Raw genomic sequence first — 27,238 nt, 5'->3', positions numbered from 1 at the left:
GAGGAGATTCACCTCCTCCTGTACTGCCCCGACTTTGAGCTCCAGTGCCGCTTTCAGTTCATCCATGGCCAATCCCAATTTGGTTTTCTCAGGCCACTTTCAGGTCTGCAATTGCTGCAAGGATCTCCTGGTCTTTGCTTGTGGAGTATATGCCCCCGGTGGGGGTTCTATCCTTGCTCCTGGCCCCCTCCGCCCCGGCGATGTTCTGGCGTATTCATCGAGCGTGGGTTGCTTGCCCTTTGTTTTGGACAGTTTGTTGGCCATCTTAATGTTCCGGGTTTATGTGTGCGAGCCCCACAGCGTGAGGTCTCTGGCTTCCGTAGAAATGGTCCCCGGTTGTCAGCAGGGCCCGAGCGGGCTGTGTTATGGTTTTCCTTGTGCTGCTGAGTCTGCGCCTGGAGTGAATTGTGTCCTTACCCGCCCGTTGTGCCCACAGCGGCTCCTGCTTGTAGAGGAGTGCTCGGGCTGTCCTTGTTTCCTTGCTCCCTTGAGCGATCTAATGTTCTTGCGCACGGGGCTCCCAGGTGCCCCCAGCACGTCTGCGTTCTCTTCGGGCCACTTCTACTGTCTGTGGGAACGTTACTGAAATGTGGTCCGACGATGGGTCACCCCCGCCCAGCGCGGCCAGTCCTGCACCCAACTCAGCGTCAGGGGCAGCCGTGCCCCGCTGCAGCCAGCCTCGAGGGCGTTCCGAATTGGGGATCCATGCGGTTGCATCCGCTTTCTAGCCTCCAGGCGCCGGGCGTCAGTGCCCCAGCGGGTGGTGCAGGGGCTCCAGTGCGCCGTTTCCAGCGTCCGTCTTTCTCCGCCGCAGTGCCGACCCAGTCTTCACACTGCCAGCAGTCTCCTTTGTTAGCTCCTCCCGTCCGCCATTTTGAGTCTCTGCCCTGGAGTATGTGGGCTCAGTGATGCCTGCAGAGCCGTCCCCTTCCTTAGCCCAGGCTCCAGATTTACAGAAAACCTGTGCGCCGCATTCATAGATGGGCACACTAATTTTCAGGGCACTTCTGGTCAGGATCAGGTGCCGGATCGCAGGAGCTCTCCCGGAGCTCGACTCCTCACATGGCTCTTGTAGCCACGCCCCCTTCACAAGGGCTACTTTATTGGGCACGTGCAAACGCCTGGCAGATAAAGTAAAAGCGTTTGCCCGTGGGATTGAATTTGTCCTTTGAAATGAGAAGGCAACAAAGGTGGTCCTTCAGGGACTTCTAGATAAATCCAACTTTGCAGCTCAAGTTATCCCAGCAGGCCAGGTTTTTTGTCATACCGTTGGCACGGGCCACATCTGGCACAAAAGAGAAATGCAATTGTATCCATAAAACTGCTGACCTTAAAGATGACCTGCACATATGGTTGGACCTCGTCAATCAGTTTAATGGGTGACTGATGTGGCAGGCTCTCTGGGTAACCAACAGAGAACTAGAATTGTTTGCGGATGAGGCAAGGAGTCCTCGGTTCGGTGCCCTTCTTGGTACAGCTTGGTGTGCAGCAACTTGGCACAATTTGTGGCAAGAAGAGGGCAGTTTGTGGAACACAATGGTCTTGGAGCGGTTTCAAATAATACAGGCCCCACAACTGTAACACAGACTTTTACCAACAAGAAAGTACAATTCTGGTCTAATAATTAGCCTATAGAGCAGGCCATCATGTCACTATCAGCCAGTTGTCCCACAACCCAACGCGTGCTGCGACATTTAGTGAAGTGTTGCCTATATAGCGGAATGTTGATTTTAGAGCAAGGCACATTGCAGGTATGCAGCAGCTCATACACTCGTGCCATTTCAAGTGGCACGGATCCAAGGAACATGGCCTCAAGCACCCAGTGATGAACCCTTGTAAGAGCGACCATGGGGCTTGGTGAGGTGGAAATGAGAATCTAGGCTTTAGCAGATCTTTCCTCACCCCTAGCACAAGAACCTGATACCAAAACCGTTATGGTATAGGAATGTGTACAGTCTTCAAATCAAGTGACCAGGGGACCGGCAAGAGTAGCTAAGGAGTTTATTATATGGTCAAGGGCCCAGGGCAAATACAAGTCATGGGTGCCAGGTCGTTTAGCACCAATGGGCCTTGTTATGCGAAATTGGATAAGGTGTGGGTTGAATCCTACAAAGGACTTCACCAATAGAGAAAAGTGGAAGGGGTGGTCCAGGACGCTAACCAGGCAGATGGATTGCAGGGCTCCTATTGATTTCAACACATTTAAGGTGCTACTGGGAAGCCTAAAATCAGTATGCAGCTCCGATTTTGAGACCATGTTTCTTGCAGCTTTTGCTCCTTCCTTTATTGCAGCTCTCAGGATCAGTGAGCTTACTGCCAAATGTAAGGTAGTGTGCAGCTTGTGGGCAATTATGGGGAGGACGTTAATGTGTGAGGCAGTCATGCCATTATCACTGTCAGACCAAGGTTAACAAGAGGGACTTTGCACTTAGCCTCCTTGGGGGATAGCAAATACTGCCCAGTGGTAAAGCGGGTTCAATTCATGCAATTGAAACATGTGGGAGCAGGATATCTTTATATACACCTTGATGGACATCTCACCTTCTTCTGAATCCAGTAGAGACAGCATTATTATTGTCAGCTGTTGGCTTAGAGGGAAGGAATTTCCACCACTCTCATTCATAATGGGGGCTGCAATGAGGGCGGGTCACAAGAGCAGTGCATACAAAAGATCAGGCAACTGAAATCTGATATTGACAAAGCATACATGCATTACTGCACAATCTGCAAACCCGCATTACACTGAGCAGGAATTGAAAACTATTTGAGAATAGGTATATCTGAAAAGCCAGTAACAAAAAATGTGTTACTTTTCTATAGTAGTCATTGTATAGCAACAAGTGGCGGTATACTGTGGTGTGATTAAACTAATTTGACTGAAACCGAAGGAGGTCCCGCTTTAGAACTAGGGTGTAGTTGGGGAGACTTTTAGTCATTGTTTCTATTGCTAAGGGCCTTGTCGGAGCTACAGAGCATTCCAAAGAACAAATTAGCACTAACCACTACAAATAACATGGTGCTGCATTCACATTGCCTGGGGCCACAGCAGCGCCACAAGGACTGGCCTCACGAAGAATGCTACTGCAGTCCAGCCCTAGAAGAGGAGACAGTCAAAAGCACTGATCTACAATTGTGTCAGGATAAATATACATCGAAATAATCTGTCCGGTATTGGCAATGACCCGGAACAAATTTACCCAGAATTGAAACTTTTCACCTACAAGTGATTAGATTGTTAGTGTGAAAAATCAACCTTATTTTGATTTGAGTTATTGCTAATTATGGCTTAACTGCCTGTAAACGAGCTGCACTATATAAAGCCTATGCCCTTCAAATCGCACATCAAGAATGTGTCTTGCCGCTTTTATTTACGATGGTTGGGTGGATGGTTATTCCTGCGGTTGCCACCACTAAAAGACTGCAGTCAAAGTGCTATGCACAACGTGGATTGAAAGTATTGCTTTAATAATGGCCAACCATTACAAACGTCTAGATTTTTTTCTGGAGATGTAAAGTCCTCAAAACTATCTCCATGCTGCCCGAGCACACTTCACACGGAAGTAGTGCCAATCATGCTTTAACAGCTTAAATGGGAGTTTTTCTATGTACAGTGCTGAAAATGCACATCAGAGTATTTTTGGTTTCTTGAAAATGTCAGATCAGTGGAATATGAAAAAAAGACAAAGGCTTATTAGCCTTCGGTGAGGGCCACACACTGTTTTACCCACTCACGGTTAATTCTGTTCTTTCAATGGGCCTCATTACGACTTCGGCGGTAGCCGTGCTGGTAAAACCGGCACGGCTGCCGCCGGAATAATTTTTTGTACCGGCGCCCAGATCATTAAGGTCCCGCCGGACCCGTTAATTGCCCATTCCCGGGCGCCGGTAAAAAATGCTCCCAATTCCCATTTGAGCCACATAGGGCTCAATGGGAATGGGGAGGCCGGATGAACCGGAACCATTCAGAATGGTGCTGGTGCATCCAACATTGTAAAGACTGGAGGGGGGTGTATGTACTCCTATTCTCTATAAGACCCCAGCCAAGATTCTCTATATTGGTAAAACGTGGCAAGCAATCAAGGCCTAGCTTCTCAGGAGGTGATGTGGGCTGGCTCTTAAGTACAGTGTAGTGCCCAAGCACCCACAAAGGAACGTCCACATACTTATTAGTGAAAACACAGTCTTTATATAATTACGGTTCAAGGTTATATACACAATCACAATAACTCACTTTGTGCTCAGTTAATATACAAATGCAAATATATGCACAGTTCTACGTGGTACCACAATTACTATCAGATTTCATTAAAGTGCATCAACCTTACTTAGTTTAAATGTCACACAAATCAAGTAATAAAGTGAACCATCAATAGACAGGAGGAAAAGCAGTTGGTTAGAACAATAGGCAAAATACTGGCCCTTACCACTAAACACAGTTCTGTGTGGAGGTAAATCTGAACCCCTGCCCCCGCATGGGCAACCTGTAAATAGAGATATATTGTACAAGCCAAGTCCATATATTGTTCACAAGAGTATTATTTCCTTCTAAACAGTTCTACAACCCCAATGTACATGTAATAGCAGAGTTCAATGTCGGGTCGTTGGCAGATCCTTCTTGAACGGCTCCCTTTAAGGCAGGAGCCACGGATCATTGAGATCCCACGAGGGAAAAGGGTGAACACTGTCGTTGCGGCAGCAGCTTCGGTTATTGCGGTGCTCGTTAACGATCGGTCGAAAACATACTGCAAGCAGAGGCGTGCGGTGCACCTCGCCGATGAGTGCTCATTGCTGCAAAGAGTCAATGAAGAACTTTGGCCCAGCAAGGGCGTCGGGTCGTCGGCGAACGGGACATGACCACGGCTGGCTTCAGTAGCTTTGCCGGCGTCTCTAAGGTCTTCGGGTGACAGAAAACCCACCGGCGGATTCTCCTTGGTCGTCGGCGGCCTTGATTTTCTCCGGCAGGATGAAATCGGTTGACAGTGATGAACAAGGGAGTCCTTGGATCAAATGGCTTAGGCAAAGGGAGCATGGGGGGTCCGGACGGCGGTCGGCGACGGCGGTCGGCTGTCCGGTGCTTCTCTTTGCTCTCCTCGGCGGTCCCCTTCTCTGGTCGGCAGCCTTTTGTAGGTCGGTCTACCAGGGAGCTTTGGCAAAGATCAGCTGGTGCACGATGGTCCCTCGTAGCTCGGGGAGAGGTCTCCTAGCCTGGCCCTCTCTTGGATCAGTTCCTTGGAGGCACAGCAGCTTTCAGATTAGCGAAAGACAGCAGCAGCAGTTCTTCTTCTTCTAGTGGGCTTCAAAGTTAAGCATCAGTCTCGACTTCAGCTTCTGAACGATTTCTAGCAGTGAGAGGCCCCCAGATATACTGTTGATCTCCCATTCACTCTGCTGGGTTACACTCAGGAAACCATTCACTCAGAAGGTTATTCAGGCAGTCAGGCAGCCAATCAGGTGCACGGTGCGTTCAGGCCATTCTTTTCCACCCAGACACTCACAACACAGAATGTGGATTCGGACAAGCACTCCGCCATTCAGCACTACACACTGCATTCATACCAGTTTCGGGCAGGGCTGTCTCAGTCATTGGGCCTCATTAGGACCCTGGCGGTCCCGTAATGAACGGTGCCGGTACGGGACCGACACGTTCATTACGGGCTGCCCTATTACGAGGCCATATTTTGAACTTTCACCCAACAGCCAGTCAGGGGGAAGGGACAGAGTCAGGGCTTCCCGGGACTTCAGGAAAAGTAAGGTAACAGGCAATAGAAAGCAAGAGGCAACAGAGGCCATCTTGTTTCCTATCAGGAATCCACTGATTCCAATGACAGGACCTGGACATCCCAAAATGGAGGACTCTCAGGGCACCTGTCAATTCAGCACAGAGCTGCCACCGGCCTGTACCCTGATCTGTGGGCCACACACAGGTGCCCAAAAACACACTAGGAGCACAGGGTTGTACTCCCACCCATATGTGCCATAAGGGTATCCCAAGGGTCTGTTCACCAAACCAATCACAGGAAGAGCCGCACAGCCAGGAGTCCCACATGAACTCCTGCGTGGAAAACAAGACAGAACATACATGATAAGGCAATAAAGGACAAGCATATGGAGGCCCTGTCCCTCCAATGCATTTCCAGCATCACAGACATGCTCTGCTCGTAGGTGCCGGTCCGCCCGCCGCGTCAGACAGACCTGGCGGGCGAAAAGGCCCCACGGTCAGAACTCGTAGTTTGCCGGTATGTAACAACGGTACTGGCAAGCTTACCGGTACCGTTGTTACTGTACCAGCAAACTTGTAATGAGGCCCAATGTTTTGGTGATTTAATAAAGAGCTACGACCTTCTTTTGTTCTTTAGTTCAAAAATATGGTGTTTTTAATGTATCAAAAAATTAGCAAAGTATTTGTTTAGCAAATGCGACTATCTGGCCAATGCTTTTCGGACTTTATCAGGGCCTTATCCGATTAAATTTATCAACACATCATAATCCATCAGTGATCAAAAATAAGAACATATCCATATTTAAACCAAATGTTGTTCAAAGCAATCACATACATATGTATTTAATATACAGTGTAGCCACAAGACAAACATGTAACAAATAGAGAAAGGACATATAAACCAAGCATTAAAACAAATTCATTTTTTAAAGAGGTATATACATGGACATTATATATCTATTATGTCCATAGGCTATGTCACCACTAAATGTATCCGTGAATCTCTTGTATTGAGGCATCCTGTATTTAAAATAATCAAATCCATTCCACCTTTGTTACTGCCCCTCGCACTGTCATTATGGCGTCCTGTGAACATGTGAACCCAAAGTGCCAGGTTTGTGTAGGAAAGCATAAAACTGTGACAGAGTTTAGTGCCATGCTTCAATAAACCACACAATCCATATAACATCTAAGCTGTGCTCTAATATCCAATGTGCCCATTATGTTTTTAAACATTGCCAAGAAGTGTGGGAGAATTACTGTAAAGCATGCACGTGTGTTAAGAGCAATTCTGACCTCTTTCCCACATGCACTACGGTATGCATAATTCGCAACTATTCAAAAAGGAATCACGGGCGCGATGAACACGATATAATTACATCCGTTCATATCCACTTTCCTAAGCTTCGCTATACAGTTGATCCTGTGGCGATCATCATGAGGTCAAGCATGACTGTATCTGATTGCAAATTTAGGACCACAGATTTTGTCATAGATTATCTTTGCCTATTAAGAAAGGTATTAACTGACTGCTATGGTGACACTGATTCTTTTTAAAATGTCTCAAACCTGCTTCTTATGTTTTGGACTTGGTGACAGTGTCTCCCTGAAACGATGACAGAGACAATAATAATGATGTTGTAGCATACGGTCTACCTACAGTACATAAGGCAGTGGAATGTTAGCGTGATTAGTATCAACTATGTGCCTACTATGCCAATGTGTGTGTTATCTATAGTGCGTACATAACCCCATGTACCCTTGAGCCCATCCGAACATCTAAATAATACTACATGTAATACTCGTACATAATAAACACTTTATGTGTCAATCTATTTGTGCTGTCAGACCATGATGTCTGCAGTGATCATATTATTAGGTTCCACCCCTTGAAACCTTCAAGGTCAGAGAATTTTCTAAAAAGCTCACACAGTTACAGAAAGCAATTTAAGTCTCACTCCTCATTCATTCCATTAGGCATGAGAGCGTATAAGCAGTCGATCCAGTATGCTTTCCTTTGTTGTCTCTTCTTAGTATCTTGCCTTTGGTCACGAGTGTCTATGACTTCCAGGACTTGGAATTTCAGTTGCGCAACACTGTGGTTTTTCTCATTAAAATGACTTGCTACTGATGAACTATCGTTCTTATTTCTAATACAAGACTTGTGTTCGTTCATGCAGATTCTAATTTTTAGACCGGTTTTGCCACATTTCGGAGGGCATTCTGAGGGTTGAAACTCATCCTATGCAACTAATTGTTTCTGTCCGTATGTTTGGTGTATAAGGATGTTGTGATTTGTAGATCATTCACTTTCCCTCTAAGATCAAGATAATGTATACTAGGGTCTACTATTTCTGCTGTAAACTGTATGCGCTGATCTATCCCATTGAAGTGCAACAGGAATTGTTCCAATTCTTCTCTGGTTCCATGTATGCCACAAAATGTCATCTATGTATCGCAGCCATATTTTGAGTTTATCCTTCCATTGTGAGTTATCCAGGATATGTGTGGTTTCAAATTGGTATATAAAAGAATTTGCATTGGATGGTGCCATGTTCGCACCCATGGCTGTCCCCGATAATTGGGGGTAGTAATCCTTGTCATATGTAAAGTAAGAAGAAATTAATGTTAACAATGACATGATGAACTCTTTGGCTGCCCCTATTTCACCTTCTTGGAGGAGAAGCCACTCGACCGCCTTCTGGTCCAAGCCGTGCAGTATGCTGGTATATAGACTATTGACATCTATGGTAAACTAAATGTCCTCACTTGTGAGTTGGATGCCTTCCAGAACGTTTAGGAAGTGGGTACTATCTTTCACATATGTTTTAGTCTTCTGAACCAAAGACTGAAGAAAATAATGTTTCCAGATCTTTCTGAATTTCCTTAGTTGGATTGTGGTCTATTCTTACATAGACGGTATGATCATTTAGTTGTCTTCTGCATTCTGCTTTGTAATCCTTTGTGTTAAGAAGTACCAATGCACCTCTCTTATCTGCCAGTCTTATGGTTATGTTTTTGTCTGTGTATGGTCCTTGAATAATAGACATCTCCCCTCTATTAAGATTCCTTTTTAAGGTCTGCTAGTACCATTCATTCAAAATTCTCAGTAGTTGGTACGCTGATAGGTGGAACAAAGGTACTTTTTGGCTTAAATGCTAAAAAAAAAAAATCAGATGGCTCACATTCTCTATTGTCTTGTCCTTGTAATTCAGAAAAGAACACCTTTAGTTTTAATTTGTGAATAAGTTTATGTACTTCAGCTTTGGTGTTGCACAGGCTTGCTCCAAAGGTCGGTACGAATTGTAAACATTTTTGTAATGTTGCGTTTTCAAATTTGGTTAGTAACCTATTCGAGAAGTTGACTAATAAGATTGTTGGTCTTGAAATCTGGTTGTCATCCCCTGGCTTTTTCCTCTTCCTCCTCGACCACTATTTGTTAGATCAGTGGAATATAACACGTTCTTAGCTGATGTCGATTAAGGTACAGGGAACACAAGTTTTGCCTGGATACCTCAACACATGAAAAGCCCGAGTTCGAGACCCTATTTACAATACAGAGCCTGGTTTGAGTCCCTTTTGGGGAAGTGGGGACAATCTTTTCCCTGGACTGAAGTCTTTTTTTTTTTAAGGCATCTTAGCTTTTTTGGGCAATGGTGTAAGGGGGGCCATTGTTTTGGGAAGTCACTGCCTTGATACACAGATTGACCTAGAGCCTGGGCTGACCCAAGGCTCATGCAGGTCGCACATCCTTAATCCCTATAGCGCTGGCTGATTAAATAATAAGTCACAGCTTAACTTTATAAGGTTTTGCAACAGCGCCTTAGTTTAGGGCTAGCCATTACATGCATAGAAGCTGGTCGTTTAGTGTACAGTTTTTGTTTATTCCTATATTAAACATATTTGAAAATCTCTTTGACTTGATGTCAAGTAGGCAACTTGAAAGTTACATTAAAAGGTAGAATTTGCAGAAATCAGGTGGGAGCCCCATGCCCAGTTGGTCCACCCATTAAAACGCCTCTGCCCATGTGGGTCCAAAGGGTGCATTTAAAGTGAAAGTTTCAAAGGGCAAGTCAAAGAAAATTTCATTTTAAATTCCAGACCAGTTTTATGGGTGGACACAGAAACATTGATAAAACACCAATGCATTATATGAGCATTTCTATTTGGGGTAAAGAAATGCAGTCAGGACTGTAAAGAGCCAGTTCTTGGACTTCAACAGGGGATAGACGCAGGGGGAACTGAGGAAGGGACAGCTGAAACAGTCAACTAGAGTGCCTTCCTCCCTAAATCAGCAACACACAATAAGATTTGTCAGCCATTCCCAGGCCAACGTCCCTTCTCTCCCACCCCCAAGGTTGGGTGGGGTGAATTTGCCATTTTGCCATTTTGTCACGTACAGGTCAGAACATATTTGGGAATTGGTGCCATAGTTATTTTCCCTCCATGTTCTTAATTAAACAAAACATTTTTTTCAAACTCATGGAATCTCTTATTTTTAGGGGGACCTTTCCTAAACGTTCTCTCTCTTCCATGAATACACACACCAAATCAGTTTTTAACAGGCAAACCCCTGAATACAGTATCCCCGAGTTCCAACTCACTCACAATACACTTAACATGTCATGTTTGGAAAATGTTCTTCCCCAGTAAGCCCGCTGTCTTCCAAGTCATACAATAATTTCCTATTTTTATTTTTAAACTATTTGTTTGCAAATTCTAGAACTTTTCAGAACTGTACATTCAAGATTTGTAACCAACAATGTTCGCTGGACCCCATGTTTTGCTTGCCCTGGTACAGGGTTTTTGTTGAACGTTGAGTATGAATTCTGTTGGTGGCCATTTTTCTGCATACATGCAAATCAGGGCATGGTTTGTCAACGTATAGCCATATGAGCAGTCTGTGACAGTTTAGGTAGTGATTTCTTGTGTGCTCTATTATTCTTTCTAATTTGTGTTTGTAATAGCCCTTGTAACATACTTCTATTGTGGATGCATACATGTTGCACAAATAAAAACAAGTACAGGAAATTGAAACTTTGCAGCAATTACTCTTATGTTAATCCTTAGGCGAGGGTGAGTCGAAGGACTGCTCCAGAGAGGCAACACTTTGAAAACACGCTTTGGTTTTTGGATACGCATTGGATAGGCTATTGCACAATATTTGCAAGACACTGCCAGGATATGCGCCCAGGTGCTCAATCCGTTTGTCAGACCTTATCCTATGGCAAGATGCTACCATCATTTGCCAGGCATTTCCATCTGACGTCTCTCTAATCGAATGGGAAACTACAGCACCTCTGTACGTATCTCAAGAAGCACCTGAACGTCTTGAGGCATATTCAGATATTTGAGGTAGACAGCAATCAAAAATCTGTTAGAAATCTCGTTGGCTGAGTAACTATTCAACATACTGTCAAAAAGCCAAGAAAGAGACAATGTGTGAAACTTCCTTCACTGGTGTGTCTAAACACCTAAAAATAAACGCAGACATCGGCACTCATAGTACTAAACATATCAGCCGCCTTCAACACAATCAGACACACAACACTAATACAGTGACTGGAGAAATGCGGCATAAAGAACTCTACCAAAAGGATCAATTCTCTGCCCACCCCACTTCAAGATCTACATGTCCCCACTAATGAAACTCATTCAAAGCCATAGACTGACCGCCTGCAACTATGCAGAAAATACCAAACTCATCTTCAAGATAACCTCTGCCCAAGACCCAAACAACATCCTCAACAAATGCCTCAGGGACATGTACACCTGGATGACAAACAACAATCTCAAACTAAATCCGACCAAAACAGAAATAATGATCTTCACTCCACAAGACAATGCAGCACAGACACACCTGAGCTGGCCACCGTGCAGGGGAACCCAACCGGAGACATCATCAGTGATAAAAAAAAAAACTGGTAATCCTCATGGACAATGGACTTTCTCTAGAACCACAAGTCAATGCAACAGCAAAAGAAAAAATCTTCTACCTCCTGTGACTTATAAGAGGGATACTCCCCTACCTCAATTTACCACACAGAACCTTTGCAATCATCTCCTTGGTATTATCGAGACTAAACTAGGCAAACAGCCTCTACCTTGGAATGCCAGAACGCCTCACAAAACAAAAGGACAACGCATCCAAAATACTGCAGTAAGACTACTCCTGAGATTAAGCGGAAGAAATCACATCACACCTGCCCTGAGAAGCCTACACTAGCTACCAGTATAAAACGCATTAACTTTAAAGACCTCTGCATCGCCCACAAATGAAACACTATGAGAAAAGGAAATCTGGAGGAACCACATTCTCCTATTTGATAGCCAAACTATGGAACTCGGTACCGAAGGAAAAACGAACAACAGAAGACAACCTAACTTTCAGAAAACAACTGAAAACCTGGCTGGTCAACTCACTGAGACAAGCATACAAACATGCGCCCACACAAACCATACTCTAGGACCAAAGCAAACATGGGACAATACGGATCAAAGAATCAACAATAAAACAACGACATATCGAGAACCAAACAGAAACCAACTAACCACCACACTTGTCATTCAGATGTCTTTTTTTACATACTTCTCCCGCTCCTTGGAGTGACTGTGATGAGGTGTGGTTGAACCAAAACAAACCTCACCCAAGATGAGGGCTTACTGATTCTGATGAGGTAAGCACAGGGGCTTTCCTGGAGGTGCAAGCAGTTCCAATTAGCAAGCCCAAGCGTGCCAAAGGAAAGGTACAATTCAAAACTCTAATTCAGCAATCAAGTGTCACTGGCTACATTCTGAGTAGCTAAGACACCGGCTAGGGGTGTCACTAGCCTCATTTCAAGGACTTTAAGAGGGAAACTACAGCCACTGGCTATCATAAGCATTGTCAGCATTCTTAAGAGAGTTAACAGTGTCAGGCTAACCCCAGTGAGGTTTGTTAGGCCATACAGGCAAGGTCAACTGTAATGAAGAAATCATTAATAATGTGTAGTATGGTGTATAGACCAGGAATTGATGCTGCAAGTTGTACAGGCAAAAAGAAAGTCCCTTGGCCACATTCACATAAAGGATGCATGTGTTACATTATGTTTAAAAAGCTTGCACACGCCTTCCATCACCAGCGTAGTGGTTTTACAGCAAAGAATCTTGTTTGAGAAGCTGGAGTATTGTGCCGCTGCCCACAGTGAACCAGGCAGCGGTCTGTGGGAGAAAGGAGGAGCAGAGCTGAGGGAAAAAGATAAAAAGTAGTAGGATGCAAATAGACAGGCAAATAGAAAAAGACAATGGGGTTGGCAGAAAGGGAATTAGTTGTGGGAGTGGAAACAAGTGTGTAGTCTTTAGTGATGGATCAGATGAGAGGTCTGATCAGAAGAGGTGATAAAAACCTGCTTGTAAAGCTGAACATGCTGTCTGATGGCAGATTCTAGTAAATTGTCAAGTGGGACTAGAGATAGTGCATAGGCGTGTGATGGGCTCGAACTGTGCTGGAGCATGCCCTTGAGATCTGGCCCGGTTATGCACCAGATAAAGTTATGGTCTAGTACAGGTTTCCACCAGCCTTTTTCTAGGATCCAATGGTTAGGCTAGAGACCAACTCTAAAGTACCTATGGCCAAAAGTTAAATACACTCTCACACAAAATCTTCACAGTACAGGTCATAGCTCCAGCACAGTACAGTGGACCCTACTACTACAAGGGCATGCCTGGCCACAGATGATCACTTCATACAAAAACTCATTGTGAATAGGACATTAAAAGCTAATGACACAGTCCATAAAAAATGCCCATTGTAAAATGGGCAATCCTAGAAGAAAGAAACAATACAGTCTCAAATAAAATAAATTAAAATGACCAGCAGGTAGGATCTAGGTTTCCACACACCCCAATCTATCAGTTTTACAGGCTGTCCACCCCAAGCCAACATCCCGCCACCCTGGGCTTAATATTGCCATCCATATGTGAAAACAATTCTAGTCAGTATCTTATATAGTGTTAAAAAGAAGGAGGTGCCCCCATACGTGTTGATTTGGTCAATGAAATTGCAAGTAGACGAGTTGTGCCCAATCAGAGGTTTCTGTTCGGTCTGTAGCGAGTGAATATTTGCTGCAGGTATTAGTGTCCTTTGCTGTAGAAGGCTTTATGAGTGATACATATGGACTGGAAGGAAGATTGCTGACCGACTGGCAGCCAGTGGAGGACTCAGAGGTTGAGAAGATATGTTCTCTAGCAGCCAAAGCTAGGAGGAGTCTCGCAGCAGTATTTTGCACTTGTCAGAGTTTTCTTAGTTGAGAAGCAGGAACTCCCAAGTAAAGAGCGTTGGCATAGTATAGGCGTTAAGAGGATGGCAAAAATAGTGGCGACTGTGTGGAAAGGACAGCAAAAGAAAGATGCAGTGAAGGATCTGTATGTGGAGGAAACCGTTTTAAACCACTGAGTTGATGTGATGAGACAGAGTCCGGTCGAAGTCCATGACGCAGCCAAGATTTGTTACTGTCTTAGCAGTGGGGTGTTGGTTTAGGGAGGGGGGGCATGGGATGGGTTGGTGAAGAGGGTGGTTTTCCCACATAGCATGATCTTTGTTTCACCTGGGTTGAGTAGAAGGTGATTGCCAGTTATCCAGTATTCCATTTCGGAGAGGCAGGAGGCGAAAGTGGAAGGTCTTTTGAGATTTTGAAGATCAGTTGGGCTTGTCAGCGTAGTTGTAGCAAGATAAACCATGAGCTTTGATGAGGGCAGGCAGCTGGCTTACATAGAGGTTAAAGTGGGGAGTGAGAGGCACCTGGTGGTACCCCATGGAGAATGGTCTGGGGTATCGAGGAGAACTTAGGCAGATGAACGATTTGTGATCTGTTGGAGCAGGAGGGTGGTAGTAGTGGCAGGGTTATAGTAGAGGCAAGAAGGTAATGTACGAGGAAGGAGGGACGAGAAGGAACTGTTGGAGGTACTAGCCAGCAATGATAGTAGTGGGTGGAGGAATTGAGAACAAGGCGGAGATGTAAAATCTAAGGGTGGAGGTAGGAAGGCGAGGGATAACAGAGTGGTGGGATAAGAACATCCTGGGATCTAGAGTAGGAGAGGGACAGGTTAGATCAGACTGGACATAAGAGGAAAGCTGGTGGAACTGTGAGAAAGAAGGGGTTTATCGTGATTGCATCGAATGCCATAGCATCTAAAAAAATCAATGAAAAAAAAGCATCAAATGCATTTTTTTAATGGGGGCTCCCCTCTACCCCTGTTTTTTACCCCTTAAAACCCATTATAATTCAAATAAAACCTTTACCTTTGAAAAAAATGCATTCAATGCTTTTTTTAATGCATTTCTTTCGATGCTTTTGGCATTCAATGCTTTGTATTCGATGCAATGACTGGATACCAAAGAAGGCACCATTCCCTAACTTGTTAGCATAGTAAGGTAGCTTTCTAAGATAGGGAGAGTTAGAAGGCCCCTAGGGAGTTAGCCAGCCATCGATTTAGGGAAAACTAACTGCAGTCGCAGTCAAACAGACAACATACAGTAGGGGTTTCCTTGACCTAGAACTAATCATGGTAAGGACGCCTGGGTTAGGGTGCAGAGAGCCCAAGGGACAGAGCGATAGGGTTGGTGCTAGCGCCAACTTCCCAAGAAACCAGCATACATCAAAGACTAGCCAAGAATTCCTCAGCTAAACCAATTTTAAATCCAAATAAAGAACCTTGTGACTTATTGGTGCATCTAGAGTGGTTATTTGCGACACCCTTTCTCACCTATTACTACATTTTTATGTGTACAAAATACATGGTAATCAGTACGGACTAATGCTTACAGGCAGAAGAAACCACCTTTCTTTTATTTACTCAAGGGAACTACTGACCTCTCAAGGCTACAGTGCCATCTTCAGAAAGCTTATTTGGGTCCAAGAAAACTCTGGCTTCGCTCTCTAAGCTATCTTGTACATACAAGACTCGCTGGTTCTGCAGGCCAGAATTGAAGAAATGGAAGTATCTGTAAAATATTGAAAGCATAGTTAGTGACCATCTGCAGTTCTGTGGAACAGTGGAATCTTATTCACCTATTTGGGGCACTGCAGGAGGCACGGTAGGAACTTCCATGGTGAGATGCTGGGCTGTTAACTGGAAGAGTTACATTCCTTTATACACACAGAATATTTTGACACCCAGCCCAGAAACCAATGGACATTAACAAACGTTTGTTCCCTAAAGGCATTGTTTCAGTGATTGTCTAAAACACTTAAGGTACGCATCTATAACCAAATGATTGCCAGTAACATTCAGAAATGAATCCCTTATTTGCTTTGCAATACAAAATGGATTCCACATCATCCTGCAATTAGCAGGTCTGGGAAAACCTATTTAGGTCTGTATGCTATTCCCCACGCACACCGAAAACAACTTTACATTTAGTTTCATTTTAGAATAATTTTTAGTATCACTTTATAAACTTTTAAGAAAACAAGTCTGTTAAATGTTCCATGATCTGTGAAAACAGCTGTACCGGAGCCTAAAGTGTGGGGTTCGATTGCAACAGACTCTTCTGTAAATACCAAAATCAGTAATTTATTTTTTACGTGTACAAAGTTAAGTCTCAGTATTCTGCATTGCATGCTACAGACGAACAAGTTACTTACCCCTGGTAACGTTCTTTCGTTTGGATGTTCCTCGCATGTATTTCTCATCTTTTGATATATCCATATTCAGCTTTAGCTGCTTTGTAAACAAACTTTCAGCAGGAGGGGACGGGGGGCGTTGATGCCGGTCGACTCGATATCCCGCGAGGGACTCCGTCCTGATGTCAACGTCACCACTGATACTCCGTCACTCCATCCAGCCCTGAAATCTCTTTATTGGCTCCCAGTGGCTGCAAGGATTAAATTCAAGACCCTTTGTATTGTCTACAAGGCTTTCTGGGGCCTGGGTCCAGAATACCTGCAACTCTCCCTCAGAAATTCCTTCCTTCTCTAGCTCTTCGCTCCACCACCTCCAACTCCCTCAGGGCCAGTTGTTTCTCAAAGAAACAAGCTGGGGTAGATCTCGGTCTTCGGCTGGGGCCTTCCTCTGGAACAGCTTCCCTGCCACTCTGAAACTTGAGGAGAACCATCTCTGGTTCCAGAAGCACCTCAGACCTTCCTCTTTGCTTCTACCTTCTCGCCTCCTCTCCCCTGCTGATCTGTTCTGCTTGGCATCGTACCCTCTGATTTCGGATCCAGGTACTTGCCCACCCTGCCATGCACATTCCACCTCTCCCTTCCCCCCCCTTACACTTTCCCCCTTCCCTCTGCCCTGCACTAGAGCGTTCTCAATGTCACTGGGCCTAGTAAGATCGTCGTTTTGTTCTCTCTTGTTCCCCCCCTCCCATGCCTTGTCGCGCTCTGAAACACTTGTGTATGAGCACGATACAAATAAAATATCATATCATATCATACATATAGCGCACGCAACGACTGTTAGTTTCAGTTCTGTTTTGATGCGTTCCCTCAATACTTTATGGTGTTATCTTGGAGAAGACAGTATTCTGCCTGGAAAGAACGTAACATGTAACACGGAAATTCTACTGTGGGCTAGGTTGGGACGGGCCATGAGCAATACGTGGGAGGAACATCCAATCGAAAGAATGTTACCGCAGGTAAGTAACTTGTTTTTTAAATGGATTGTGTCCTCCCACACATTCCTCATCTTTTGAGACTCCCAAAGCAGTATTTATTTTGGAGGCGGGAGTAAGAATTTCCTAGTTCCTTATGGGGTTTTATGAACGGAATGTAAAGAACAAGTTACTTACCTGTAACTGTTGTTCTCCAGCATGGGTCTGGCATGGATTCACATGCTCATGATTATTCCCCGTCGTCAGGCTGGGAATCCTCGATAAAGAAAAAATCAGTTTCAGTTTCGTTTCTGAACTGTCTTTCTACTAATAACAAATCACTGGTCTCTGAGTCATACTGCCCCCAGCCAATGACTGCCCTCTACCTAAGCCCCTCCTCTGGCAGCCATCTTCAGATTTGGTAGCATGTAAAGTGGCAGTAGGACTAAGAGAAGAGCCGCAGAGGGGTTGGAGGGAGGGTTCGCATGTGAATCCCAGACCCATGCTGGAGAACAACAGTTACAGGTAAGTAACTTGTTCCTTCTCCAGCATGGGGTCTGGCATGGATTCACATGCTAATGAATACAAGAATACATAGCAGTACACACATGCACAATCACGGGAGGTGGCAAGGCTCAACATTAGGCATTTCAACAACTCAACATTAAGCGTCTCTTACCTCCTCACCAGGCTCACCTTGAAGCGAACAGGTTGCGCAGCACTGCTTGGCTGAACTCCTCCCTGGAATCCCGGTCGACGCAGTAGAATTTCATGAAGGTGTGCGTCGACCTCCACATAGCAGCCCTGCAGATGTCCAGCAGTGGGGACACCAGACAAACGCCGTAGTAGCAGCGATCGCTCTGGTCGAACGGGCTCTCGGACGGCCGGGCAACGGTCGGTTTGCCAACCGGTGACAGTGCATGTGTCATGATCTCTGCTTCCAAAAGGTCAGGGTTTTCCCAACTCCCTTGGAAGCAGATCCATAACCCAGGTTCCGAGTGCCAACCAGTCCCAATTGGGACCTTTTGGACCCAGTCCTGGCGTCAGTGGCACCAGGCTCATAAATATGCCCAGTCCCAGCGCTGGAAGCGCCGGGCTCATAATGCTTGGGTGGACTTACCTGCAGCAGACCATGCTGCTTACTTGCCTGCCAGTTGAGTCTCTGATCCTCTTCTGTTTGGAACTACTTTTCCTGTTGGGTGGGGCAGGAGCTACTCCCTAGATTCAGAACACTGGAACTCTTCTGGAAAGCAGGAACTCTTTTCTTACCTAGGCGTGGCTGTGGAAGGAGACACCTAAGCACTACAGGAGGCTATTTAAACCACACCCGATGGATGAATCTTGCTTTGCGTTATTCTGCATCCTCAGCAGCAGAACGCTCATCGCGTCTTCTGCATCTGATCCTGGGCCTAAGGAAAAAGGCTTACCATCCTGAATCCAGTCTTCAGCAACACCTATAAAGAAAAGAAAGAACAGGTTAGCATTACGGTCTTCAGTGACAGCTCTTCACTTACCTGGTCCATCGGCTGTCACCAACGCCTCGCGCTGCATTCCGGCATCTGAAAGACAAAGGCTTACCTACTCTTCGTGCGCTCCGGAGGTCTTCACACTGCATTCCGGCATCTGAAAGACAAAAGCTTACCAACTCTTCGCACGCTCCGGAGGCCTTCGGCGCTGCATCCCGCATCTGAAAGACAAAACAAGGTGCGTTTAAAGACATTGGGGAACTTTAATACTCACGTGCCATTACTCCTTTCCACATCTAACCCAGTGGGTATTCCGGCACCCTGCAGCCGCCCCGAACATGTACCTGCAAAATAAAAAGACAGTTAGAGCGCATCGTGAAGCAGGCAACAAGCGCTTACTTACGTGCTTCCAGGCGCTTCTATTCATCCCACGGGCTCCATCTGCAACTCACTTCAGCCCGCCATCCGCCATCGCCGGAACCCTGCAAAACAAGAGACATCATTACTAAAGACTTTAAAGACATTAGAATTACTCGAAACTTACCGTTCGTGCAGTAAACGACGGACAGCAGTCCTCTGAAGTCAAGAGGCCTGCTCCCCTTATCCAGTGAAGAAACTGGTTACAGCACCCTGCCTCGAGGCAGATGGAGAGCACGGCGTTCACTTACCTAAGGTGAGAGCGTTAACCTTTGGGGTTCTACAGGAGAAGAGAAAGGGAAGAAGAGAGAGACATTCAATAGCCCAGTTCATTAATCCCACATTTTCTATCTGCAGACATCTTACCCTTCGAGCCAAACATACAGTGCACAGAGGTCCAGCCCAAAGAGCCAGCCGTGTGTTACACATCACCTTTGAAGATACGGTATACGCCCAGTCAAGACCGGCGCCTCTACGGGAATCAGGTGAGCGTTACAGCATGATGCAGCCGGAGATCCATCTGGAAATAGAAGCCTTGGAGAGGGCCTTCCCTTGGTTCAACGGGCGCCAAAGTTCACAAACAGCTGTGATGTCTTCCGAAAACTCTTTGTGCGGTCTACGTAGAACTTCAGAGCTCTAGCCACATCCAGCGAGTGCAAAGTCCTCTCAGCCGGCGACAAAGGCGACCGGAAGAAAACAGGCAACACCAAGGGCTCGTTGAGATGGAAGTCAGCCGGCACCTTGGGCATGAAGGAGGGGTGCGTCCTGAGCACTAAACTTGTCTCGTAGAATGTCAGGTACGGGGGCTTACAGGAGAGGGCCTGGATCTCTCCCACTCGTCGTGCGGAGGTGATGGCCACAAGAAACGCTGTCTTCCACGATAGAAATTTCAGCGGCGCCGAATGCAAAGGCTCGAACGGCAGACCCATGAGCCTGGTCAGCACCACGTTGGGCTCCCACGCCGGGGCCGGAGTCTTCACCGGCGGGAACGAGCAGAACAGTTCTTTCATGAACTCCTTCACCAGGTGGTGGGACCACAGCGACGACCGTCCCGGAGTTCTGGTGTTGCGGGCGATAGCCGCCAGATGAATTTTGATGGAGGCGTGTGCCAGCCCCGCCCTGGCCAGCAACAGAAAGTACGGCAGCACTTGAGGAGCCGTAATCCTTAGAGGGTTGATCTTCTGTGCACGGCACCAGACAGAGAACCTCTTCCATTTATGTCCATAGCACTTAAGACTCGAGGAAGCCCTGGCCTTGGCAAGCACCTCCTTGCAGTTCGCTGGGATATCGTAGCCTCCGAACTCTACTGCTGCAGGAGCCAGGCCTGCAGGTTCAGCGATCCTGGGTCGTGAGGCAGGATCACGCCTCCTTCCCTGGCGAGAAAATCTGCGTCTGTCGGCAGCTTGACTGAAGGGGGCGCTAACATGTCCAGAAGGTCCGGGAACCATATCTACCTCGGCCACGTGACGAGGATCATCCTGCAGAGGGACCGTCTGAGTTGACTGATGAGTCACAGGAGCAACGGCAATGGTGGGAATGCATAGAGGAACAGGCCGTCCCAGGGGAATGAGAATGCATCCCCCATGCTCCGTGGCTAGGGAAACCTGCTGCCGAACCTCCGGCACTTGGTGTTTGTCACCGTCGCTAACAGATCGATCTGAAGATTACCCCATCGTCGGAATAGGATATCCACTTGATCTTGCCGAAGCTCCCATTCATGGTAGGAGCGCATCTTCCTGCTGAGTGAGTCGGCAACGGAGTTCTTTACTCCTGCCAGGTGAAAGGGTACCAGGAACATCTCCTTGGCGACGGCCCAGTGCCACAGATCCTGTGCTTCCTTGGAGAGAGCTGGGGATCTAGTGCCCCACTGCTTCCGGATGTAGGTGGTGTTGTCGGTGAAGACCCTTACCACTTTGCCCTTGATGGACGGAAGGAAGGACCAGAGGGCCCAGAACACGGCCCGAAGCTCCAGGACGTTGATGTGCAGTGACCTCTCCACCTGGAGCCAAAGGCCTCTTGCATGGAGATCTCTGTTGTGCACGCCCCATCCCTCCAGGGAGGCGTCCCTCGTCACCGTCTCCTGATGTGCAGGGCTCTGGAAGTCCATGCCCGCCGCGAGGTTGCGCACGGGTGCCCCACCACTGGATCACTTGACGGAAAGTCCCGTTGAGGGAGATATTGTCTTCGAAGTTTCCTGCCACTTGTATCCACCAGGCGTCGAGGAACTCCTGCAGAGGCCGCATACGCAATCTTCACAGTCGCACGAGGTAGATACATGAAAACATCATGCCGAGCAGGGACTTGATGTACCTCACCCTGGCAACTTCCATGGTCAACAGCCGTTGTACCTTGCCCAGGATGGCCTTTATCCTCTCCTCCGACGGTGAAGCCAGCCGTAACGTGTTGAGCCTGGCTCTCAGGAACAGGGCGTCCTGCGATGGCACCAATCAGGACTTTGCATAGTTTATTGAGAACCCCAGTTCCGAGAGCAGGCCAACGGTCCTCGCTGTGTGGTCGATGGCGAGTTCCCTTGACTTTGCTCGGATGTCCTTTGTGTATGGGGATGTGGAAGTATGCATCCTCCAGGTCCAGCAATGACAGGAAGTCCCCTTCTTCCAGCTGTCCCAGCATGTGCTGAAGGGTGCATTTGTTGGGGTGGCGGAGGTCCAGGATAGGCCGCCAGCTGCCGTCTTCTTTCGGACGAGGAAGTACCGCGAGTAAACCCCAGAGCCCCGGAGTCTCTTCGGGACGAGCTCTATCGTGCCCTTTTCCAGCATTGCTCGTACCTCCAGAAGTGGCTGTGGAATGTGGTTTTCTTTCCTGGCCACCGGTGGAAAGTGGGGACACTTCCTTTAGAACTCCAGAGTGTGTCTGTGGGCCAGGGCATACAGCACCCAACGGTCAGTGGAGATGGATTTCCACACGCTGATAAAGTTAGTCAGCCGGCCACCCACCGGGGTTCTCGGGTGGGGGCCCGACGTCCCAGCCGTTTCAGTACTGCTTCGCCGAGGCCTTGCCACCTTGGGCCCCTTGGCGACGACGATGTTAACTGGCCTTGCTGCGACCCCTGTAGGCTTCCTGTGACGAAGAACGGGCCGCCTGACGGTACAACGAGGAGCTGCTGCCGAATCCTTGGAGGCACCTTGAGACGTGTCCCCTGAGGTCCAAAAGGACGGCCGTCGCTGATGAAACGTGCCCAAGGCACGGGCCGTCTCAGTGTCCACCTTGATGACCTGCAGTGACTCGTCTACTGCCTTGCCGAACAGGTTGTTCCCGTCGAAGGGCATGTCCAGTACCCTGGTCTGTACGTCCTGATGGAAATCGGTGGCCCTGACCCAACCACGCCGGCGAAGGCAAACACTGTTGCCCATCTGGCAAAAACCGGTGTTAGCGATGCCCGTGGCTACCGTGATGGCGTGGTCAGAAGCCACCTCGCCCTCCTGCAGGATTTCGAGGGCCTCCGCCCTCTTGTCGTCCGGGAGGAAGTCCAGGAGGGGGGCGATTTTAAACCACAGCTCCCTATCGTAGCGAGCCACGATAGCGACAGCGTTGGCTGCCTTAATGGTCATCGAGATGACCCGATGTCCCATGGCGTCCAGCTTCTTTCCCTCGCTGTCCGGCAGGGAAGTGGAAGTCGCCCCTGCCGATTTCTTCTTAGCCGCAGCAGAGACTACTGAGTCTGGGGACGGCTGCGCCCTGAGGCACATAGGAGCGGAATCTGGGACACGGTACTTCTTCTCGTACCGGTCTCTCTTCACAGGGGCCATGGACCGGTTCTTCAGAAGTGACAGTCCCTCGTCCCAGATGTCTTCCTCTTGGCCTCGCGTCGTTGATAAAGGAATCCCTCCTTCTTCTGCTCTTCGGGGCATAACTGGAAAAGCTCTGAGGCCCTGGCGATCATGGCGTGAAACGAGCCAATTTTGTCAGGAGGGGAAGCCCGGGGAGGGGGCGATGGGAGATCTATTCCGTCTCCGCTGTCGTCCGTCCCAGTCTCTGTCTCATCCCTCGGCGGTGGGGATGGGGGTGAAGGATGGAAAGGTGGGGGTGGATGGACTCGCCTGCGCTTGGCTGAAGGGCTCCCCGACGGCCCAAGCGTCGCTGGATCGTCCGCCGGCGGTGAGGGCAACCTCATCCTTATTTCTGTGCACAGGGTGTGCAGTTCCAGCAAGATGTCTTCCGGGGGTTGCAACGGGGGCGTCGGCAGAGGCTCCTCCGGTTCCTCGTCAACCTGCCATTCTTCGTTGGCTCCACCCTCGCTCTCCACATCCGCCTCGTCGGGATCCTCCCCACAGGCCCGGACTTCATCGAACCTCTTGTCCAGGACTGCCTTGATGACAGACAGCTTGTCCTCGGAGGAGGTATCCGAGTCTGCTAGAACTACGGCGGCCCCCCTCCTTCTCGGCCCGGGGCTTCACTGAGGTCTTTTCGATCGGTTGGAAAGACGATTCCCTCCGAGATGACAGGGAAACTCTAGGCCTGGAGGCCGTCTCCACTGGGGTCGCCTCTGCGGGTTTCGGCAGGGACGCCACGACTCCCTCAATCGAGGCCTTAGACGGGTGAATCTGGACCTTCACGACCTTAGACGCGTCGGAGGCCTTCACTGTGGGGCGAGGGTCACCACCTCGCTCCCCCTTGGCTTTCTCTGTCGGGATCGGCAGGGGCTGCTCCGAAGCTTACCCGGGTTCTGTGACTTCCTTTTCCCCGAGCCGGAGCGTTGGCTCGTGGCTGACGGCATCGGTGACATTGCGCCCTGTCTGGCACCCGAGGAGCCTGAACCAACGGCGGCCCCGGTGCCCACAGGCTCGTGGTGCTTTGCCTTCTGTTGGGATCCCGTCGCCGGAGCGCCCTCAAAGTTCTTAGAAAACCGCTCAGACTTCTCACCTGCTGCCGGGCTCTTCGCCTCCAGCCAGTCAGCGAGTCGTTTACAACGGTCCTTCATGGTCCGGACGGACATGTTCTTGCAGAACGCACAGTCCTCCTCCATGTGTGACTTGTCGGAGTGCAGGCAGGAGAGACACTGAGTGCTCATCTTCCTTGAAGACTTTCTGTAGTCCACATCCTGGGCAGATCCTGAACAGCTTGGATCCAACGGGCGTCGAGTCTCCTTTGTCCTGAGCCATGACCACGCAGGGTAGGCCTCAAAGATCTTCCAGAATCCTCCAAGAAGTGAAATTCAACTAAATATCGTCCTTGAGGGGCGTAGAATTTTCCAAAACGGGTCCCCGTTAATCGGAAGATGATATTGGTGGAGCTTGAGGCTCGAATTGACCGAAAAATGAGAGTATACTCCTTGAAAAAACGCAACACGCAGTAAAAGCTCGAGAGATAAGCACGAGGACTCCCAACACTTGAACGTGTGGTAAAAATCTGAAGATGGCTGCCAGAGGACGGGCTTAGGTAGAGGGCAGTCATTGGCTGGGGGCAGTATGACCCAGAGACTAGTGATTGGTTATTAGTAGAAAGACAGTTCAGAAACTGATTTTTTCTTTACCGAGGATTCCCATCCTGACGACGGGGAATATTCATGAGCATGTGAATCCATGCCAGACCCCATGTTGGAGAACACTGCCTTCCCAAATCCTCCTTCCTGTCCTGAGGAAGAGTCCAGACAATAATGTTTTGTAAAAGTATGAACGGAGGACCATGCGGCCGCCAAACAAATATCTTGAATTGGGACTCCCCTCTGTAAAGCAGAGGATGTAGCCATGCCCCTGGTCGAATGAGGCCCCAGACCCTCGGGAGGATCTTTTCCAGCTAGTCTATAACACTCAGAAATGCCCTAGATAATCCACCTAGACAAGAGTTGTTTTGTCACTGCCATCCCCAATTTATGGCCTGTATAGCCAACAGACAGTTGATCATCCTGTCGCAATTTTGACATTCTAGAAATATAAAAGATAAGTGCTCACCTTGGGTCAAGCCTGTGCAATCTCTCCTCCTGTTTTCCAGGATAAGGAGGTGGATAAAAAGATTTCCTGAGCACACTGCCCAAAATGACTCATTATTTACTCAAGCGTGATTTTCCAAAGCGATAGCTCCTGCGGAAAAACTGATCTGAAGCTAATGGTCGCTGTGTGCGCTATATGTACCAGTGGTTATGTCGACATCAGGACAGAGGCACATCGAGTCACCGGCAACGACATGCAGCACCCCCTGTTGAAAATATATGCAGAAGCAGCTAAAGCTGAATATGGATATATCAAAAGATGAGGAATACATGGAAGGACACAATCCATTCGAAAAGGCAGGTTTGCAACCGGCCATTTTTGTGCTAGACTACAAGTGGAACCCTATGCTGGCAATGGGCGAGGGAGGTAGAAATCCATGGTTTCAGGTTATCATGAGCAGTAAGGATTCATAGCATCAAAAATGTGAACCAGGAAACAACAAAAAGGTGCTGAGTAAAAATAAGTAAACTGATACATTATTTTATAAATGTATTATCATTCCCATATTAAAAAGAACATCTTGCTCATATAGACAAGCAGCTGTAAGGCTTTCCACCTGGGTCCGAATTAGCAAGACAAATGCATTTTTGAATTGTGAAAAACAAAAAAAATGTAACGACACTTTCACAAATTTTGAAAATCTTATTGACATCCAGAAAAATAAAGCCATTACCTAGTAAGCCTAGTAACCACTGCATTCTCCGTCACTGGGTTGGCCCTTTAATATCACCAACATTTGGTAACCAGTAAAAACCACAGCATGACCAAAAAAAGTGGATTCATGTTAATTTGTGGGCTGCAAGCCTTTCCGAGTATTGCCATTTTTAAGCTTTTAGCTCCAGGTGGGTTGCAAAGACTTAACCCTGAAGGGGACTTGGAGATCAAGATTGGACTTTCGTAGAAAGAGCATTAGGAACAACCCCTCCCATCTGCCCCCCCCTCACCCAATCACCTCTCACTACACCTGCAACTTCACGAGAGACACTCCCTGGCCACTGCTCGAAATAGCTTCCACCCCCCCCAATGGTCTACATGTTGACAGTCTAGTCAACCACTAAAACAGTACCCTTAAATGCAGCCATTGACAGACTTGCACCTCTTAAAAAATGCACCCCTGAACTAGCAACATGAACCAACTCCTGGTTCATCCTTGAGCTCCTCGCCCTGCGGGCCGAAAACGTCGCACCCGACGCCTATGCCCGACGGCAACAAACACATTTTGCTTCTCCACACTTGCCAGAACCTACAAAAAACTATTTACCATCCTACGGGAGCATGGTCACCAAGAACGATACCTGGTGCAATGATGTCCAGAAGGCTCTCCTGGACATAACAGCTGGTCTACATAGCAAGATCCAGATCAAGCTAACCACCATCAACACCACCTCCCAGACCACTATCTGCCCTCATCCGCAACCTTCTCCCCTATTCAGCTTTCACCCAGTCACGATGCCGACGTCATTGACATCCTCAAGGATCTCAAACCTTCCTGATGTAAAGCAGATATCTGCCCGGCACCACTGATCAGAGAGTGGTGCAAATTACTGAGGTAATGAATGCCTCATTTGCCTCCTGTTATGTTATCTTATGGGTATTTCTAACGCGCACGGTCGCCCAGGGGCATCATGGCATGAGGACAGGACAGGGAAGGACAAATGAGTAACAGCAGTCTAAAAGAGATGAGTTTTGAGGAGACGACGAAACTGAAGGTGATTCTCAATATGTCTCAGGGCGACAGTTCGTTTATTCCATAGTTTAGCCACTGCCACAGAAAAAGCCCGGCCACCTATCCTTGAAAAATGGGCCTTCAGAACCGTCACCAGAAGAGCTTTACTGGAGCAAAGGATGCAGCACCAGACAGAGGGCCTTAAACTCAATCCTCTTGGTCACAGGGAGCCAATGAAGAGCGCAGAGTACTGGAGTAATATGGGCACGATAGGGGGTAGATGTAGCCACCCTAGCCGCAAGATTCTCAAGGAGCAGCAGCCTACGAGCCAGCCCCATAGGGTGAGCCAGAAACAAGGCATTACAACAGTCAATATGACTAAGTACAGCAGAGGCTACCACCAGCGGACACAGGTGAACAGGGAGAAAAGGTAAGATCCCTCGAAGT

General features: G+C 47.7%; 1 protein-coding gene across 1 annotated transcript in view; it reads right to left on the bottom strand.

Moving 5' to 3' along the window:
* The window catches only part of PREP (prolyl endopeptidase), a 1,557,310-nt gene that overhangs the window by 1,366,669 nt on the left and 163,403 nt on the right, over positions 1 to 27,238 (bottom strand). The window contains exon 4 of the mRNA XM_069606586.1: positions 15,571 to 15,701. Coding sequence (XP_069462687.1) covers positions 15,571 to 15,701 — 131 coding nt within the window. The remainder of the gene's footprint in view (positions 1 to 15,570; positions 15,702 to 27,238) is intronic.

Source organism: Ambystoma mexicanum, chromosome 4p (genome assembly GCF_040938575.1).
Source record: "Ambystoma mexicanum isolate Mex_15411 chromosome 4p, UKY_AmexF1_1, whole genome shotgun sequence".
In the NCBI taxonomy this organism is placed as follows: domain Eukaryota; kingdom Metazoa; phylum Chordata; class Amphibia; order Caudata; family Ambystomatidae; genus Ambystoma; species Ambystoma mexicanum.
The sequence above is the reverse complement of the archived record's forward strand: the minus strand, read 5'-3'. Positions and strand labels throughout refer to the sequence as shown.